The sequence below is a fragment of the Fusarium solani genome (genome assembly GCF_023522795.1).
Source record: "Fusarium solani strain SB1 chromosome Unknown bctg00000014, whole genome shotgun sequence".
Lineage (NCBI taxonomy): Eukaryota > Fungi > Ascomycota > Sordariomycetes > Hypocreales > Nectriaceae > Fusarium > Fusarium solani.
Window position 1 is genome coordinate 1291130 of NW_027072141.1, and position 15422 is coordinate 1306551.

The 15422-nt window shown below is 51.7% G+C and overlaps 8 protein-coding genes across 8 annotated transcripts; 2 read left to right on the forward strand and 6 right to left on the reverse strand.

The window, feature by feature from the left end:
- Nucleotides 1-75: 75 nt before the first annotated feature.
- Nucleotides 76-1182, reverse strand: MRS44_017888 (uncharacterized protein; the record flags this gene model as incomplete). The annotated part of the gene is made up of 1 exon (XM_065615777.1): nucleotides 76-1182. The coding sequence occupies one exon, from the start codon at nucleotides 1180-1182 to the stop codon at nucleotides 76-78; it is 1107 nt and encodes a 368-aa protein (XP_065471849.1).
- Nucleotides 1183-1964: 782 nt separating this feature from the next.
- Nucleotides 1965-3357, reverse strand: MRS44_017889 (uncharacterized protein; the record flags this gene model as incomplete). The annotated part of the gene is made up of 2 exons (XM_065615778.1): nucleotides 1965-2705; nucleotides 2752-3357. The coding sequence occupies 2 exons, from the start codon at nucleotides 3355-3357 to the stop codon at nucleotides 1965-1967; spliced, it is 1347 nt and encodes a 448-aa protein (XP_065471850.1).
- A 1286-nt stretch (nucleotides 3358-4643) lies between these two features.
- On the forward strand, nucleotides 4644-5867 carry MRS44_017890 (uncharacterized protein; the record flags this gene model as incomplete). The annotated part of the gene is made up of 1 exon (XM_065615779.1): nucleotides 4644-5867. One exon carries the CDS (start codon nucleotides 4644-4646, stop codon nucleotides 5865-5867), a length of 1224 nt encoding a protein of 407 aa, XP_065471851.1.
- A 1192-nt stretch (nucleotides 5868-7059) lies between these two features.
- Nucleotides 7060-7353, reverse strand: MRS44_017891 (uncharacterized protein; the record flags this gene model as incomplete). The annotated part of the gene is made up of 1 exon (XM_065615780.1): nucleotides 7060-7353. One exon carries the CDS (start codon nucleotides 7351-7353, stop codon nucleotides 7060-7062), a length of 294 nt encoding a protein of 97 aa, XP_065471852.1.
- Nucleotides 7354-7380: 27 nt separating this feature from the next.
- Nucleotides 7381-8289, reverse strand: MRS44_017892 (uncharacterized protein; the record flags this gene model as incomplete). The annotated part of the gene is made up of 1 exon (XM_046271317.2): nucleotides 7381-8289. One exon carries the CDS (start codon nucleotides 8287-8289, stop codon nucleotides 7381-7383), a length of 909 nt encoding a protein of 302 aa, XP_046128888.2.
- A 1233-nt stretch (nucleotides 8290-9522) lies between these two features.
- On the forward strand, nucleotides 9523-11149 carry MRS44_017893 (uncharacterized protein; the record flags this gene model as incomplete). Its single annotated transcript, XM_065615781.1, has 2 exons — nucleotides 9523-11040; nucleotides 11090-11149. 2 exons carry the CDS (start codon nucleotides 9523-9525, stop codon nucleotides 11147-11149), a joined length of 1578 nt encoding a protein of 525 aa, XP_065471853.1.
- A 361-nt stretch (nucleotides 11150-11510) lies between these two features.
- Nucleotides 11511-12621, reverse strand: MRS44_017894 (uncharacterized protein; the record flags this gene model as incomplete). The annotated part of the gene is made up of 2 exons (XM_065615782.1): nucleotides 11511-12002; nucleotides 12064-12621. 2 exons carry the CDS (start codon nucleotides 12619-12621, stop codon nucleotides 11511-11513), a joined length of 1050 nt encoding a protein of 349 aa, XP_065471854.1.
- A 934-nt stretch (nucleotides 12622-13555) lies between these two features.
- MRS44_017895 (uncharacterized protein) lies at nucleotides 13556-14911 on the reverse strand (the record flags this gene model as incomplete). Its single annotated transcript, XM_065615783.1, has 1 exon — nucleotides 13556-14911. The coding sequence occupies one exon, from the start codon at nucleotides 14909-14911 to the stop codon at nucleotides 13556-13558; it is 1356 nt and encodes a 451-aa protein (XP_065471855.1).
- Between the last annotated feature and the right edge of the window lie 511 nt (nucleotides 14912-15422).

The window sequence follows — 15422 nt, forward strand, 5'->3', positions numbered from 1 at the left end:
ACATCCCAGCCCGTCTTCTCCCTTTTATCCCAAGGCCGTCTACGGAGTAGACATATCGCAACCTCAACGCCACAACTAAACGCGCTGGGCAATCCTCATCCTTCTCCCAATCTCTTTGAACCAGTCTTGAGCACGTTGTAAGGTGGTATACTCCGAACTGACACGGTCTTGGTGAAACCTCTTCATGCTGTCCGTGTAGCTGATCAGTTCTTTTATCAGTGCTGTGGTCGCATCCTCAGGCAGGTTCGTGATTGTAATCGCGGCGGCCATATAATATAAGAATCTGATGAACGGGGGTCCTTGATTGTCAGCTGGGACTGGATCAAATTCTGCATTGACCAACAAGTAATAGATCACAGAATACTGGTGAAAGCGCCCAGCTTCCAAGTTTCCATTTTGCCTGTCCCACAAGATGCAGGTTTTCCCACCAGGCATTGCAAGGTCGAACGCCTCAACAAGGTGGTCGGCATATAATGCCATTTCCCACCGGAATGCGATGGTGGCAGCAATTTCATCGAGTTCTTCCATTGGCAGATCTCTTTTCAAAGCACGTGAAATGGTGCCGTAAGCCAGTGGACCAAAACCAGAGTTCCAGTCCGCAGGGCAGGTCTGTAGAAACAACTCTGCCATGTGAGCCACGCGGTTCTGACAGATGTTTCTTGTCATCTCGTCAACTGTTGCTTCTGCACCTGTCGCTGACTGCCCAGCAGTTCCTGGAAAAGAGGGATTGCTGGGATCGGTATTCATGTTTATCGTATCCTCAGCAGACCTGGTGTATGGAACAACCTCCAGAGCATGCCATCGTCTTGCGAAGTGATTCAAGGGGATTCCTGTACGACCAGTCCAAGAATATCCCCACTGATCGTCTTGCGCGCTGAAAGTGAAAGTCTGGTAACGCCAGAGGCGAGTGACATGATCCTTGCAGACATCAACGATTGTTCTGCAAAAAGCGTTGTATGTCTCCGTCTGTTGTGGAGTCGGTTCCTCGGGCTGTAGGGGGTGTTCCTCGGGCCGTACAGAGTGTTCCCGCGAGCTGTCCATGTCGTTTTCAAGGAGCGGACTTGTTGTTGATGTGAGAGTTTCGATGATGGACCAGGCAAAAATTGATCCTGAGATCCGTCCAAGGTTCTTTGATTGCTCCCGTGAGTCTGACACGCCTTGGCTGTGTGCACCCATGAGCATGGTGGCGTTCAGTGGACCATGTCGGTCATTCCGGTCATGGGGGCTATGTCTCAGTTCCTTTACTGCCCATCCACTAGAAAAGTACCGGTAATTGCTACCGCATTTGACCTCGCCTAGACTACCCGCAAAGACCCCTTAGATCAACGGGGAACGAACAATATACATACATACATACATATAGATCAACGGGGAGCCCTATACATGCTCGATCCCCCAACCATGAGGCACTTTCCTACTCGTACTGTAGCTCGCCCTACAGCAGAGAAAGGCCCTGGTGACACCATGCTCCTCGCACTCTCGCCTCACAGTGAAATGCTGCTTCCTCGCCTCCCTCTAGCACATACGACCATACCCACCGGAGAATTCGGGATCCCGTCCGCTCTCCCATAGACAAGCCGGTGAGGGGCGGATTAGTAGTTGGGTCGGTGATGACCAGCGAATCCCCGCTGTTGTATGTTTTTTGCTCCCTCGAGCTATTCAGTCAAGAGGCATTAGGTTCTTTTTGGCGGGTGGTTGGACTCCTGTGTGGGTTGCAAGTAACTACCGAACATATAGTGAGAGCATAGAATCAAACATCAAGGTGCTTTATAACAATATCGAGCTCGCTCGTGACTTGACTAAACTCAGGAGGCGTGGCGTGGAAATGTGGATGAACTAGCCTCTTCTCGTAAAAGCAGATGGTCTTACACCACTGGTACACTCAAGCACTATTCAACCATACACTTCTTCAATATAAACAATGTTCGACTATAAACTCCGCCTTGTAGCAAACGCTTAAACACCTAGAGGCTGTGTCGACGCTGGTGCTGGTGAAGATGATGCCGTACATGAGGCTTCTCTACCGCCCTCAGAACGCTATCCCGCCTACAATGAGAGCCCAAGGAGAAGGTCGAGTTGATCTCGCCGATCCTAATGTTGCTGAAAGTCACCTCTGGGTTTGGCTCAATCTTGAGAATCGAGGCGGGACTGCCCTCGGTGGCGTTGCAAGGTCCGGCCTCGCCTTGGTCAAGCCAGTTCATGAAGCCGCCCTCGTCCCACCAGAGACTCATGACGAGGACCATGCCGCGGGCCATGGACTCGCCCATGCCCTTCATGCCGCCGAGTCTTGTGAATGCGCCGGCGCCCGTGGCTGAGCAGTATTCGTCGTTCATAAAGTTGACTTTGGGGACGCCGGGGAGAGTCACGGTTGCGCTCTCGATGATCTTGTTGTCCTGCACGTAGTGTCGGTGCAACTCTTTGAGGGCACCATTCTTATCGGCTAGGAACTGGGTCACCACGGTGAACTTTCGTGTGCTGTCGACCTTGAAAGAGCCGCCGCGTCCATAGTAGTCGGTGTTGCGGTGGCGGTTGGGGTTCCATCCGCAGCCCGACTTATCGCATACACCCTCGGAGCCGCACTCCGCACCGGTGCATTCGTAGAGGCCGGGTTCGCTGCAAGGGTGAGGTGCAATGTGGGTAGCTCGAGAGTTTGCCTCCCAGATGTCAAGCTCGTTGCAGCATGAACCTCGTCCAGCAATGTTGCCCTTTGTCATGTTAGTCATGATCGAACAGCGGGGATAGTACACTTACCACTCCGTTGATGAACGGAATCACGAAACACTGGGCGTCGCAATATCCAGTACCGTAGTACGCCCCGGCCTTGTTATGAGGACTCAGGCTCTTGCCACCATCCGCTAGCATCTCGGAAAGGTAGAGGGCGCTGTTCATGCCGCAAGGCAGCTTTGACATTTCGACGTCAAACGTCAGCTCGGAACCTGTAAGATACATCATGTCGTATTCTTGCTCGTTCTCGTCCAGCAGGTAAACCCGAGGAGAGACTGTGACGTTTTTGTGCATCTGCCGGAGGCGGAGCTCGCTGCCGGATGTGCTGATTCCCTGGACTTGGTAGTCGGGGACGCCCTCGATGATGCAGTTTTTGGCGCAAGACGCAGCATCGGGACATGCCGTGCTGTTTGGCCGCTCGCCCCAGTTGCCGCAGTGGAAGCCGTTGGAGGCTTGGCGAATGGGGTGCTGGCTCGACTCGACGACGATGTAGTTTGTATGCTTCTTGCAGCCGCCGAGGACTGTGCATCGGAACGTGTCAAGCCTGGGATGCACCTCGGTTGTGTTGCCGGGCGTCTGACCAGCAGCCAGTTGGACGACCACGCCAAAGAAGAGAAGTGCAAGAGAAGCCATGTTGAGCCGTTGAACTTGAACTTGACAATAAAACTATACGCATAAGATAGTTGCGAAGATAGCACTGTAGTCGGTAGATGTTGTCAGGTTATGTGCTCTGTCCTCGTGCTACACAAGCAATGTGCAAAGGAAATAGGGATCGTCCTGTCCAGCATGAGGCTGAGACCTTTGGAAATTGGCCCCAACCAAATAAGCCATCAAAAGTCGTTTCAAAACCCCGTCGGCTTACCGATTTAGGCAAGCTTTCAGGAGTTGACAGGCCGGTAAAAAGTTAAAATGGCTCTGCTTCCCCCGTTGGGATACGGAAGAGGCGAATAAAGCTTCAAGATGATCCGAAGGAAGCATGGAAAGGCGGCAGTTGTGGAGAGCACGGAATTGCATGCGGCCCGACAGCCCGTTTATATGGTTGTATCTGTAATATACATGAAAAAGGTTTCCCAAGAGAGTTTCGAAGTGTTACCCTCCGCTGTTTCATGCTCCTTCCACAGGTAATTAAATCTTAAAGCTTCCACCAACCACGATCCTGTACAACCACACAATGCTAGGTCTTGGTAAAACCGCCCGGACATACGTTTGAAGGAAACTTGCACATTGGTGTCTTGCAGCCTCGGAAGACACGCGTCGTTCTGGTCTCAGAGACCAGCGCGCCATCTGCCCTTCCGATGACGCGTGTAGGCCAATTATTTTGCATCATTATCTCCCGTCAACCAGCTCTTGTCCATAATTTTTGCCCCAACAACAGCTTCACGCTTTCTCTGTGGTCTGCCTCGATCCTGCCCGACCTCTTGAATTAGCAGCGGATCCACAACGCTCCATGCCCCACATCAACGACTTGGGGAGGCGGCTAATTGCGGACATGGACGCCGAGATAACGGGTGAACACCCGTCTTGTGGATGGCCAGGGTAAGCTACCCGCCCGGCGTGATCTGACAACCGGCCGTGCACACATCAAGTCAAATCGTGCCAGTCTGTTCTCACCTCCCTCCTCACCTACTTTGCCTCGCACTTTCCACTTCGAACACGGCAGAGCCGTGCGATTGACCGGGCGCCGCTGCACATCCCGATACTCAGCAAGTCTATTGGCCTCACAAGCTGCGCCTAGCTACAGGGGTCCTTTTCAGCTGCTGATGCCTCCCTTCCCCGCACGAGAAATCCCGCAAAGATGTTGCTGCCCAAGTTGTCAGTCGTGACACTCCATCGTCATCCCGACTCATCGATCGGAGCAGAAGCCATCTCGCTGATATCGTCATATCGCGCAACAAGGTCAAGGTGCCCTCTCTGTGAAGATGACGACTCACTTGTTAAAGAAAGCAAAATCCAAGGCCAAAAGGTTATTGCAGGTCGAACCCCAAGGAATTGTTCAGGGCGATTATTGGCGCCAGCGGATTGAGCAGAATCGTCTCTATATGGATGTTGAAGACCTGCCTTTAGAGATCCGCGATACGCTAAACCGAGACCAGCAGATAGTATACGATACATTTATTGGTCACTTCCAATGCGGCAGCGAGGAGCAGGTTATACTCCATGTTGACGGTGGTGGCGGGACAGGCAAGTCCTACATGATCAAAGTCCTGTCTTCGCATCTTCAGAGGCTCGCTGGTAACCGGCCAAGTCCAATCTGGAGAGCTGCACCCACGGGCGTTGCAAGCAACCAGATAATGGGGACAACAATACACTCTCTCCTCCGGCTACCTGTGGATAGGGCTTTTACAGAGCTATCCCCAGCAGATGCTAATGCTATTCAGAAGAAGCTACGGGACGTTAGGTATCTTGTGATCGATGAGAAAAGTATGCTAGGTCTGCGTCAGCTTTCGTGGATCGGCAAACGCCTCCACCAAGTCTTTCCTGGCAGAGCAGCCGAATTCTTTGGCAGCATAAGCATTATCCTCGTTGGTGACTTCTTCCAGCTCCCGCCGATTGCGAACAAGCCTCTCTACTTTGATGGGCCACTCAAAGACCTGCAAGAGGTCTCTGGCCAGACGGCATACAGGGCATTCAACTACACTGTCTTCTTGAAGAAGGTCCAGCGGCAACAGGGCGATGACCAGGCTGGCTTTCGTCTTGCGCTGGAAGAATTACGTGGTCTAAAGTTATCCATTGAATCATGGAAACTTCTGAGCCAGCGTGTGCAGGTCAAACTAAGCCAGCGCGAGGTAGATACGTTTGATGCTGCTATTCGTATCTATAGCAAGAAAGCTCGTGTTAACGAGTACAACTACGAGCACCTCGTCCGTCTGAAGTACCCAGCAATTCAAGTCATGGCCAAGAACATTGGTAACGGTGCTGAGAAGGCAACACCTGAACAAGCTGGCAACCTGGCTGGCCAGTTTCCAGTATGTATTGGTGCTCGTCTCATGCTAACCCAGAACATCTGGCAGCCAGCAGGCCTGGTTAATGGGGCCCGAGGGACAGTATATGACATCGGTTGGGCCCCTGGCGCTGATGCACATCGTGACCCCCCATCTGTCATTATGATGGTGATGGATAAGTATACCGGGCCATCAATTTAACCACGGATGATGGACGCGAGGTAGTACCCATACTCCCAGTGAAGCGAGACTTCTTTCTTGGGACATCCGCGTGTACACGGAAGCAGTTCCCACTTATGGCATCATATGCCATTACGGTTCATAAGTCACAGAGCATCACAGTGGACAAGATGGTGACGGATCTGTCTGAACGGGACTTCCAGACAGGACTTAGCTATGTTGCAGTGTCCAGGGTCAAGATGTTAGACGGGTTAATGATCGATGCCCATTTGAACGGGCATCTCTCCACTATGAGAAGCTACCTGATGGCAAGTGTGGTTCTATAATGTTATTCACGATTGAGGCTCTATAAGTCCTAACAGATTAGCAGGTGTTTTGATGAAAGTCCGGGACCAGGACCGGCGCAAGCAATAGCAACTTGACCGGCCACTATTCCAACCTGTTTTTTCTTGATGACGTCGCTATAATACACAGAGAATGCGAAAAAATGTCACGCATAGAGATACATCCTTCGGACTGTATTACACCCTCCCCACCGCCGGTGAGGGTGTCAGCATATTTTATTTAAATAGTATTTTGTTGTTATTAAATGAAGGGTGTTAATGATGCCTTCGTTGCCCGATCTTGTGGAAAAAGGTGGCCGGTTTCTGGGGTGGGGGCTTCCTACCACTGGCCTCTCGGTTAGGTGACATTCTCTGGCCAGAATATGATCATGCCAGAGACAACCGGGCATTCTATTTACCTCATCTAGATCAATTTCTAAGTAGCTAAGCCGCCGGGGACACGATGTGGACAGCATGTATGTACCACCATCGGTCGCGGGGACTTTTTTAGTAAGACTAGTTGACTCCGGTACGTTTGATCTTATGTTCATGGGCCCGCTTAAGATGATTCGAAAGGATTTGAGACTGGTAGAACGCAGGTTGCAGTGCTTGCAATTCTCTTAGCTGGCCGTTCCCTAAACGTGCAATTCCCAACAAGAAACACAACGATCCCGAGGCAACGGATTCTGATAACCCGCTGGGTTTCAACAGACAGTGCTTCCCTTTGTCCTCTAGCGTGGACGCCATAGAAGACCTTTCAAATCTTCTAGTACGAGTAAGTGGTCGAGTAAGTGGTCGAGTAAGTGTTCGTGGAAACATGAAGCAACAGAGACATGAAATTCTAGAAGATGCTATGAAAAGAGATGGGCCCACTTACTTTGGTTGCGTTCCTAGAGAATCTCCTCGCAGTTGGCGTCGAATCGAAGGTTGAAAAGCCTCGCATTTTGCATGAATTTTTCAGTCTTGTCGAGCTCCCTGTCCCGGCCAAAGAGCGTCTCGACGAACTCGATGCCGGCATGCTTGCCTGGACCTGATGTCTTTCGCTCGGCAGCCTTGAGCATGGAGTACTCGCAGGCCTTGAGAAGCCCCCTCAGCTTCTCACTAAGACGCTCACCGGCGTCAATGAACTCCCCAACAAGGACCCGGTTCTTAGCCCTACCCACAACTTCCTTAGCTCGCTTCATCTTGCTGGCCAATTGAATGAGGAGAAGTCAGAGTTCACCGGCCATATCGGAGAGGGGGGTAGCCGGGCCGTGATGGTAATTAGTCCAGTCATAGATCCACTTGCCAAGGCTATTGGCATCAAACACACTGCCCAGCAGCAGGACGGGCTCCTCAGTGGAATCCCAATTCTTGAGTGAGTAGCCCTGAGGGATGTGGTGCCTTCCGGCATCAGCCTCGGTGGCCTTGGGAGTAGCCAAAATCGGCTTTGTGATGCAGTGGCAGCTGGTAGGTCGGACGAGTTGGGGCTGGGTTGGCATGGCAGCGGTCGAGGAACGGCGGCTATGCACGAAACTGGTGGGAGGCTGGGGTTGGGGCACAGGCGTCTGCTCTCGACCGTGGAGCTTTTTATAATAGGCGGTGGGGGCGGCAGCTTCCGGGCCGTCATTGTGATCGTAATTAGTGTACAATCCCAGATCGTATTTAAAGTCTTGAGTGTATGGCGCGGGTCGGTAGTCGTGATGATTGCTGAGGCGCGACTGCGCAGGAAGCACGTAGGTGTGTCCCAGAGCCTCGATGATCTCGTCCTCGTCAGACTCTCCATAGGGGTTGGAAGCCCCGATAAAGGCAAACGAGTATTGGCGGTCGCACTTGGAGCGCCGAGACGAAGCGGAGAGCCTGGGCGATAAAGAAGTTCTGTGGTCTATAACTGCAGTGCTATACTGCCCTAAGCTGCTGTAGCGGGGAGAGCCCTTGGGTGGACGAGGGCTGAAGTTACCCTGCTGGGAGGAGCTGTTGAAGCGTCCGAAGTCTGGTTGGGCTGTGGGACAGTGATGGATCGTCTCAGCCCAGGCGCGATAGGGCGAGGGATTAGGAGTTACAGATGACATCCATGGGTAGACACTGGCGTGGTTGAGGATTGGGCTCCATCTAGGAGTTCCTGGAAAAGGGTAACTCATGATCTGGTAATGAGGTGATGCGAAACTGATATCCGCCAAAGAAAAAAAACTAACCGCTCTCTTCCAAGCTCCTACAGATTTTGCTGGTGAAATTCTGGAATTTTCGAGATTTCTTGTTCTTTTCCCTTTGTTTAGCATTGATGTGGGGTGTGGGATGGTAATCCGTCTTGTCATTTGCTGCATAAACAAAACTCTGGTTTACAGTGTCAACGATCAGGACGCGCCTGAACCTCAGCAGAGGCCGATTTCTTCCTCAGCTTTTCGGTGCAATGTAGAATATAGTTCTGGTATCGAGGGTATTCCTAAAGAAATTATCCGGGTTGGCACGCGAGCAGACGTCATAATCGAGTATTCTTAAGAGGGGTTTGGTCGAGCCTCTGCATCGACGGCTTGGCCACGTAATGTTTGTTAACTGCAACACAGCGGTTCGCCCGCTCAGGGATTCAACATGTGAAAATCGCACTGCTGATGTCGGTGAGACGAGGCTTCAATCCGGGATGGTTATCAGCTAAAACAGATGACAGTAAGAAGCGCACAAGCAGCTCGGGCAGACTTTGAGATATCCGCGGAGCGATCTTGATTCACCCACCTATCACCTCCTACTGAAGCCCGACAAATTGATGATCCCCAGTGTTTGCGGAGCTCCAAGAGCTATCAGCAAGAGCACGGACCTCCGATCATCAACTGCCGTGTAGCAGACCTCCGACGCCCATCATGGCTCCAAGACAAAGTTTATATGACGAAAGATCAGGTGAAAACATGATGGCCAAAACTCTTAGGTGAGGAGGCGTCCTCGGAAATTCTCCATAGAGCTCTTGTCCCAATACTCATTCGGTCTGTCCGAGTACATGCTTGTGTAAATTATGAACGCCCCCCCTCTCTTTTTTTTTTTTTTTTTTTTTTTCGCAACCCAGTCGGGGCCCGTCCAAGCCACTCTATACGGTCGCACATTACCACATGGGTGACAAATCCATGTACGAAAATGACTCGAGCTATTTCGCACATAGGCTTTAGGCGTTTTTATATAGGGCTACAGTATTGATATGATAGCGCACTGTCTTGAATGTAGCAGAGCTGATGCCATACCAAGCGGTGCTGATGCCATTCCATCGGCGCCGAAGCTCCGATTATGCCGGTTCAGAGGGGGCGGAATATTGCAGCTGGAAGCCTTGGAAGGAGGTATGAACTCCGACCTCTACCACGATCTCGACCCCCTGGTCTGCATCTCGCACAATGCCGAGGCCCCGTAAGGACTTGGGGCGCGTCAAGGGCTTGATCCTCGAGCCGCGGCGAGAAGGACTATCCATTGACACTATATGTGCCCATCTCCGCGACGATGGGCACGTACTCAACGTCAGAATCCTGAAAAGGAGGTTAGCGGAATGGGATGCCCAGGAGTACTTCCCCCTTCACTCAAAGATTGATATCAACACCTTCGTCGAGCTGATCAAAGGCCACTTCTACCGATACGGATATAGCGACACTTCCATCGTCCGTGATCTCAAGCGACGCGGCATCGAGATCTCCGAGCGGACTGTACAGGAGTATCGTCTGAAGCATGGCATGAAGCGGCGCTTCCGAGATCTGGCTGAACGACAGGAGGCTATTCAAAAAGCAAGAGAGTTCCTCTTCCAAGACGACCGTCAGTCTTCAAGCATCAGAGGATTTGGCAGGGGGTATCTATACCATTACGTCCGCATCCGTGCCGGCGTCCTTGTCGGCCAGAATACCTTATATCGCGAGTACCAAACGAACCCAGAGTGGAAGAAGCGGGCCGAACAAAGACGCCTTGCTGATTGGAAGCACCGGAAGAACTTCCAGGTTCCTGGGCCTAACTTTATGTGGTCTCTCGATGGGTACGAGAAGCTCAAGAACTTCGGCTTCTCTATCTACGCCTGTATCAACACGTACTCGAGAGCCATCATCTGGATATATGTCGGCAGGGGGAACATGACTGCGCTGAGTTCACTCAAACAGTTTCTACGGACTGTGTCGTACTCAGGGGTCCGCCCCCTTTTCACCCGCTCGAATCATGGTATCGAGACTCCACTTTGGACCGGAGCCCAGGCGATTCTCGCCGACCTTGATCAGACAGAGCTTCGGTATACCACCGAGGATAACGACCAACGAGTCCACAGGCAGGGAGCGAGACTGAGCTCCTGTCATATCTGGGGCCCAAGCACATCTAACCAACGGATCGAGTTTTGGTGGGAAAAGCTACTCAAAGGTGTCAGTCAGCGCTGGATCGCGTTCTCACACGAGCTGATTGATAGCGGCCTCTTCCAACCAAACCGTCTTGCTCACCAGATCGCGGTGTACGCTCTCTATGGACCGATGATCCGTCAAGAGGTTGCGGACTTCACGGAGATGTGGAACGGCCATCGCATCCAGCCACAGAAGAATAGGGAGCATCTCGTCGCCGGGATCCCGATGGATCTGTATAATACAAGCGAAGTGGAGAACTGGGCAGTCAATCTAGGGCCTGCGGTTCGAAATGGGCTTGCCCAGATGATGACCGCTGTCGATTCTATCGATATAGACGATCTGCTTGACCCAATAACAACGGACTGGTGTGATCAACAGCTCCGGGATCTTCAGTTCGATGGTCAGCTAGATGGGGAGCTTGATCATAAGCGGCCACACCTCGCGATCTACTTACGGCTTAGAGACAAGATTCAGGTTCATCTCGACTGCGGGGCAAGTCCGGTGCTGAGCATCCCAGAGAGTCCAGTTGGAGGGCAAGAGAGATTCGTACGTAAAGTACTCCATCGCACTCAAAAGCTAGCTGACAATGCTTTAGCTTCAGCTCCTCGAGCAGAACTACCCTGAGCCTATTAACAATAGCCCTCTCCGGAACTGAGCTACCCGGCGATATTATCAATAGTGTGGACGAGCTGATGGGGGACCTGGGTCACCTTGAGCTAGAGTAGCTACTATTTCCTCGTCTGTTTACGAGGATGCCGACTACTTGGCCTCCTCCTATCAACTCCTCGGGTTCCAGCAGCGGGACCATGGGCAGTGAAGGCAGGGTCAGCCGAGAGCTCCTCATCCTCTGCCTCTACCGAGAGTACTGAGCTTATAGTGTTGAGACCGTATGACTAAGATGGTCCGATCAGCTGGTGGCTGGGATGTGGATCCTATGTGAGGAGCTGTGCTCCTCTGAGACATATGTAACTTAGACCTTTCAACAACATAACACCTTCTACTGCAGCAGTATTGCTTCAACATATAGAGTCTCGAGCCCGTTTCTGACCCGCGCGGGTCTCGTCCACGTCGCTAGTAATAACCTCGATCTGGTCATCTGCGCTAGCTCTCGGGGGTAGAACTGGGCTCAGAGAGGGGCTCAAGGAGGGGGAGTTGAACTCGCTCCCGATTAATAAGGCTGGCTGTACCTTCACCTCGGTCTTGACTAACTCTTTCTTGATTCCCTTCTCCTTTTTGAACGGCTTTACGGCTGACCTCGCCGTCTTGATATGACGAGGGGCCGGGACTTGTGGTCGAGGAGGCAACGGCTCATAGAAAACAAGGAAAAGGAGATATCTGCCCTCTGTTTTACTGAAACGAAAAGGGCAGTCCTCGCCGAAAAGCTCTGCGACTGTCTGTCTCTCCCAGTCGAGGTCGCTCAGCTCCGTGATACCCTCTTTAATATGGGCGTTCTGAACGAGTCTCTTGTCGAATTGAAGAACAGAAGAGAGGGCAGGCTTGTCCTTGAACTGAGGGGAAGAAGATGCTGTCGAACCAGAAGTGGACAGGTAAAGATGGTTCCTCGTCGACGAAGGGGCGCAAAGCGACCTTCAGCAGCTCTCTAGCCAAAGACCACTGGGGCTCCTCGTCTTCGTCTAGTATTTCCCATGGGTCAGGCCTCGCAAGGAAGACAGTGAGACGCATCGAGATCTTCCGTCTGCTCTTGTTTTGGCTCTGTTTAGCCACAGCCTCACTGAGTTGCGACGAGCTCGCCCTCATGCCCCTCGCGATCCGACTCTGGGTAAGTTTGGCATCTCGATACACGGCTGAGGGCCGCGATGCTGCGAGGATACGGCCAGGGCCGTCTCCAGAGCCGGTGAAGATCGTCTGTGAGGGCGTGGAACGACCAGAGGCTGTTAGGTCGATAGACTGTATAGCGGAGGAGGTGGAGGCTGTCTCAACGTCTCGAAACGGGACTGGCGAGCTGTCGAGGATGGGGATGCTCGTGGGCCAACGTCTGCCGCAATATGGACAAAGATTGGACCCTGGGTAGCTATCGCGGATGAAATCGTGGCTCCGTTGGTACGATTTAGGGGCCACGGTCTTCGGAACATCGGGACATATCTGCGATAGGACGTGATCGGGCATATCTACGTACAAGACAAGGTCAGTCACACAATCTCATGATGGATAGACCCGAGCTTACTTGGGGAATGGATGGGGATAGCCCATGACTGCTACGAGGTGGCGATGGGCTGGGTATTGATGCTGGTGTGTATGTGTGAGTGAGTGAGTGAGTGAGTGAAAAAATTGTGACGCGTCACCAGGAATTATCACGACATATTCCCTAGTGGAGATGCCATCCAAATGGAGAGATACCTTCCGGATAGTGTGCAGTACTGTAGTCTTGCAAGGGTCCACAAAATTACTAAGTATTTTAACATGGTTGAGGCTTCCCAAAAGGGTTTTGTCACCCATGTGGTAATATGCAACCGTATGTCAAGCTCCGGAGACCTTCGCTTACTGTTGGAGGCAAGGATCACGATGAGAGTGAACGACCACAACTAGCGTCAGGCAACAGCCTGCTGTCTATGAATCGGCAGACTAAACACGGGTATAAGAGACCGACTCTCGTCGCTCCTTTAGATAAGAAATCACACGCTCCTTTTGATCCTCAATCTACACTGATCTTTTGTTCGATGTCTGCATTCATGTATCGGTGCTAGGTTGACAGTTGATCAAAAACCTTGTTGCTGCTTGGGCGTGCCGTTCCTGTACCGGTAGAATACTACCTAGCTTCAGCCTCTGCCACCACTTAATTGCAAGAATCGTTTGACCCGACTTCACTTTGACCGAGATTCGTACTCACGGCATTAGCGTCTCTAGGTGGAAACAGTTACTTTCACAGGTCGCAATTTTGGTCTAGACTAGTAGGAAGGGGACTGACGATGGTTTCAAATATCACCAACAGGAAATATCTATCTAAAAGGAATAAAGCCATGACATGTTCGAAGAGCCTCAATATTCCGCAATATAACAAGGTATTTCAATCATGAAAAAAAGTGAAACATATCCTGCAAAATCATGCGCCATATGCTGTGCGCTTGAACCTCCTCCATCCAGGTATCCAAGGATTCTCGCTCGGTGTTAGAGGAGGGATATAGTACGTGATGGGATGCCTAACACTCTCGCCTTCTCGGTCCAGTCTTTCAGTAGCATATGCAGAAGGAAAACCAATCCTAGACTTTCCACCACCGGCAAAGAAAATCATCTTCTCGCGGTCATGCCTCTCATATAAGGCGTCAAAGTGTAGCTTCGTCAAATTTGCCGTCTTGCTGGTACAGTGATCGAGAATTGGCCGAAATGTTCCTGTACTTAGAATCATACTCTCCAGGGACAGCTCGCGGACTCTTGTCCGCTTAACAAAGTCAAGTAAGTCCATCTCCCTAGCAGAGATCCCGCAAAGTCTGCAATGCTGTAGGATGGGCAACCTGTCCATCTCGACTACGCGCTGTAGAATGTTTTCGCAACAGAAGCGACCGATCAAGTCCGAATAACCTGTCGGGATCCGGAGATAATCTATTTCCAGATTCTCAAGTCGGTTACACAGCCGGAGGAGTCTTGAAAGACCGACAAAGTTGTTTTCATCTTCAGCTTCTGCTTGTACCTCGGCTGCATCCCGCCTCGGGGGTTGCCCCTCGTCATGCTCATCCTCGTGTGTGTCTTTGTGAAACCTGAAAACTCGAGTGGAGATGCTTATTGATAGTGACCTTAAAGTTGCAAAGGACTCGGCAAACCCGGAATCATTCCAGTCGATGACGTTGAGTTGCTCGCAGGCCAGGCTGCAGTGCTGCATATCCGGTTCGTTGAAGACGTTGAGGCTCTCGATTCGCAAGGTACTTGCAGCCAATGCACGTAAAGCCGTGTCAAATGTGTAGATTGTGCAGAGCCACATACTCTTCCGCAAGGGCATCAAATGTCTTGCATCGGCAGGTAAAGGTGTTTCTTTGTCGTTACGGGCGATGGCTACCCTCAGCGTGAGCGACGGAAGACTTCCATTCTTGCTGTATTTTGCAAGCCCGTTAAACGCTTGGCCAAGTAGATTTATTTCCTGCCTCATCCTTATTTCCTCCTTTTGCCCATCGCTTCGCGTTCTCGGTTTCCTTCGTGTTTTAGATTCGTTGGCAATACCTATGAGGTATAGTTCCTGGACTAGAGATCGAAGACCCCCGGCCTGAATACCCTGAGCGAATATCCGTAGAGCATCGGCTGTAACGTCGACGTGTTTGGAACGAAAGAAAGTCTTGAAATGATACTGAGAGGATTTCAGGGCAAGAGATTTGCAGCTTAGGCGGAGATTGCAAATATCGTCCAGGTCTAGCAGATTGACAAAGCATTCGACAACGAGTTCTGGGCAGCTTTCCAGATCTAATGGCATGTTGCAAATGCACATCAAGCTGGGGTGAGTGAGATAATGGCGGTCGGGTCCTCTTGGTCCTTGAGCTGAGCATGTGGACCAGGTTAAAAAGAAGCAAGGTCTGCACGTGATGTCAGCGGCTGCACGCCATGTCTCGACTTCGGCGCCCCTGCAAATTCACACCGCACGCCAAGCCGGCAAAACGGCATGGCCTTGACGCTTAGCGGATACAGTTCAAGAGCAAGTTCGGCGAATCGGTGAAGAGTGGCTGGAAGGAAAGCGTAGCGACACGGGCACAGGGGCGTCGCGATTGACGTAGATCCAGAACCTTATCCCACCGAAACAAGTTGTGGGCCCTTAACTCTATTCCCCAATCAGGGGGGGGTCTCATACGTTCACAGCCGGCTTTACCTCAGCAGGCTCAGACCCACTCACTAAGCGCACAGACGTACCGATCACGTGCTTCTGTGAGAGGGCCTGAGTGGTTTCCGACGCGTTTTGGTGCGAGTGCGACTGAATTCATTCCATCGAC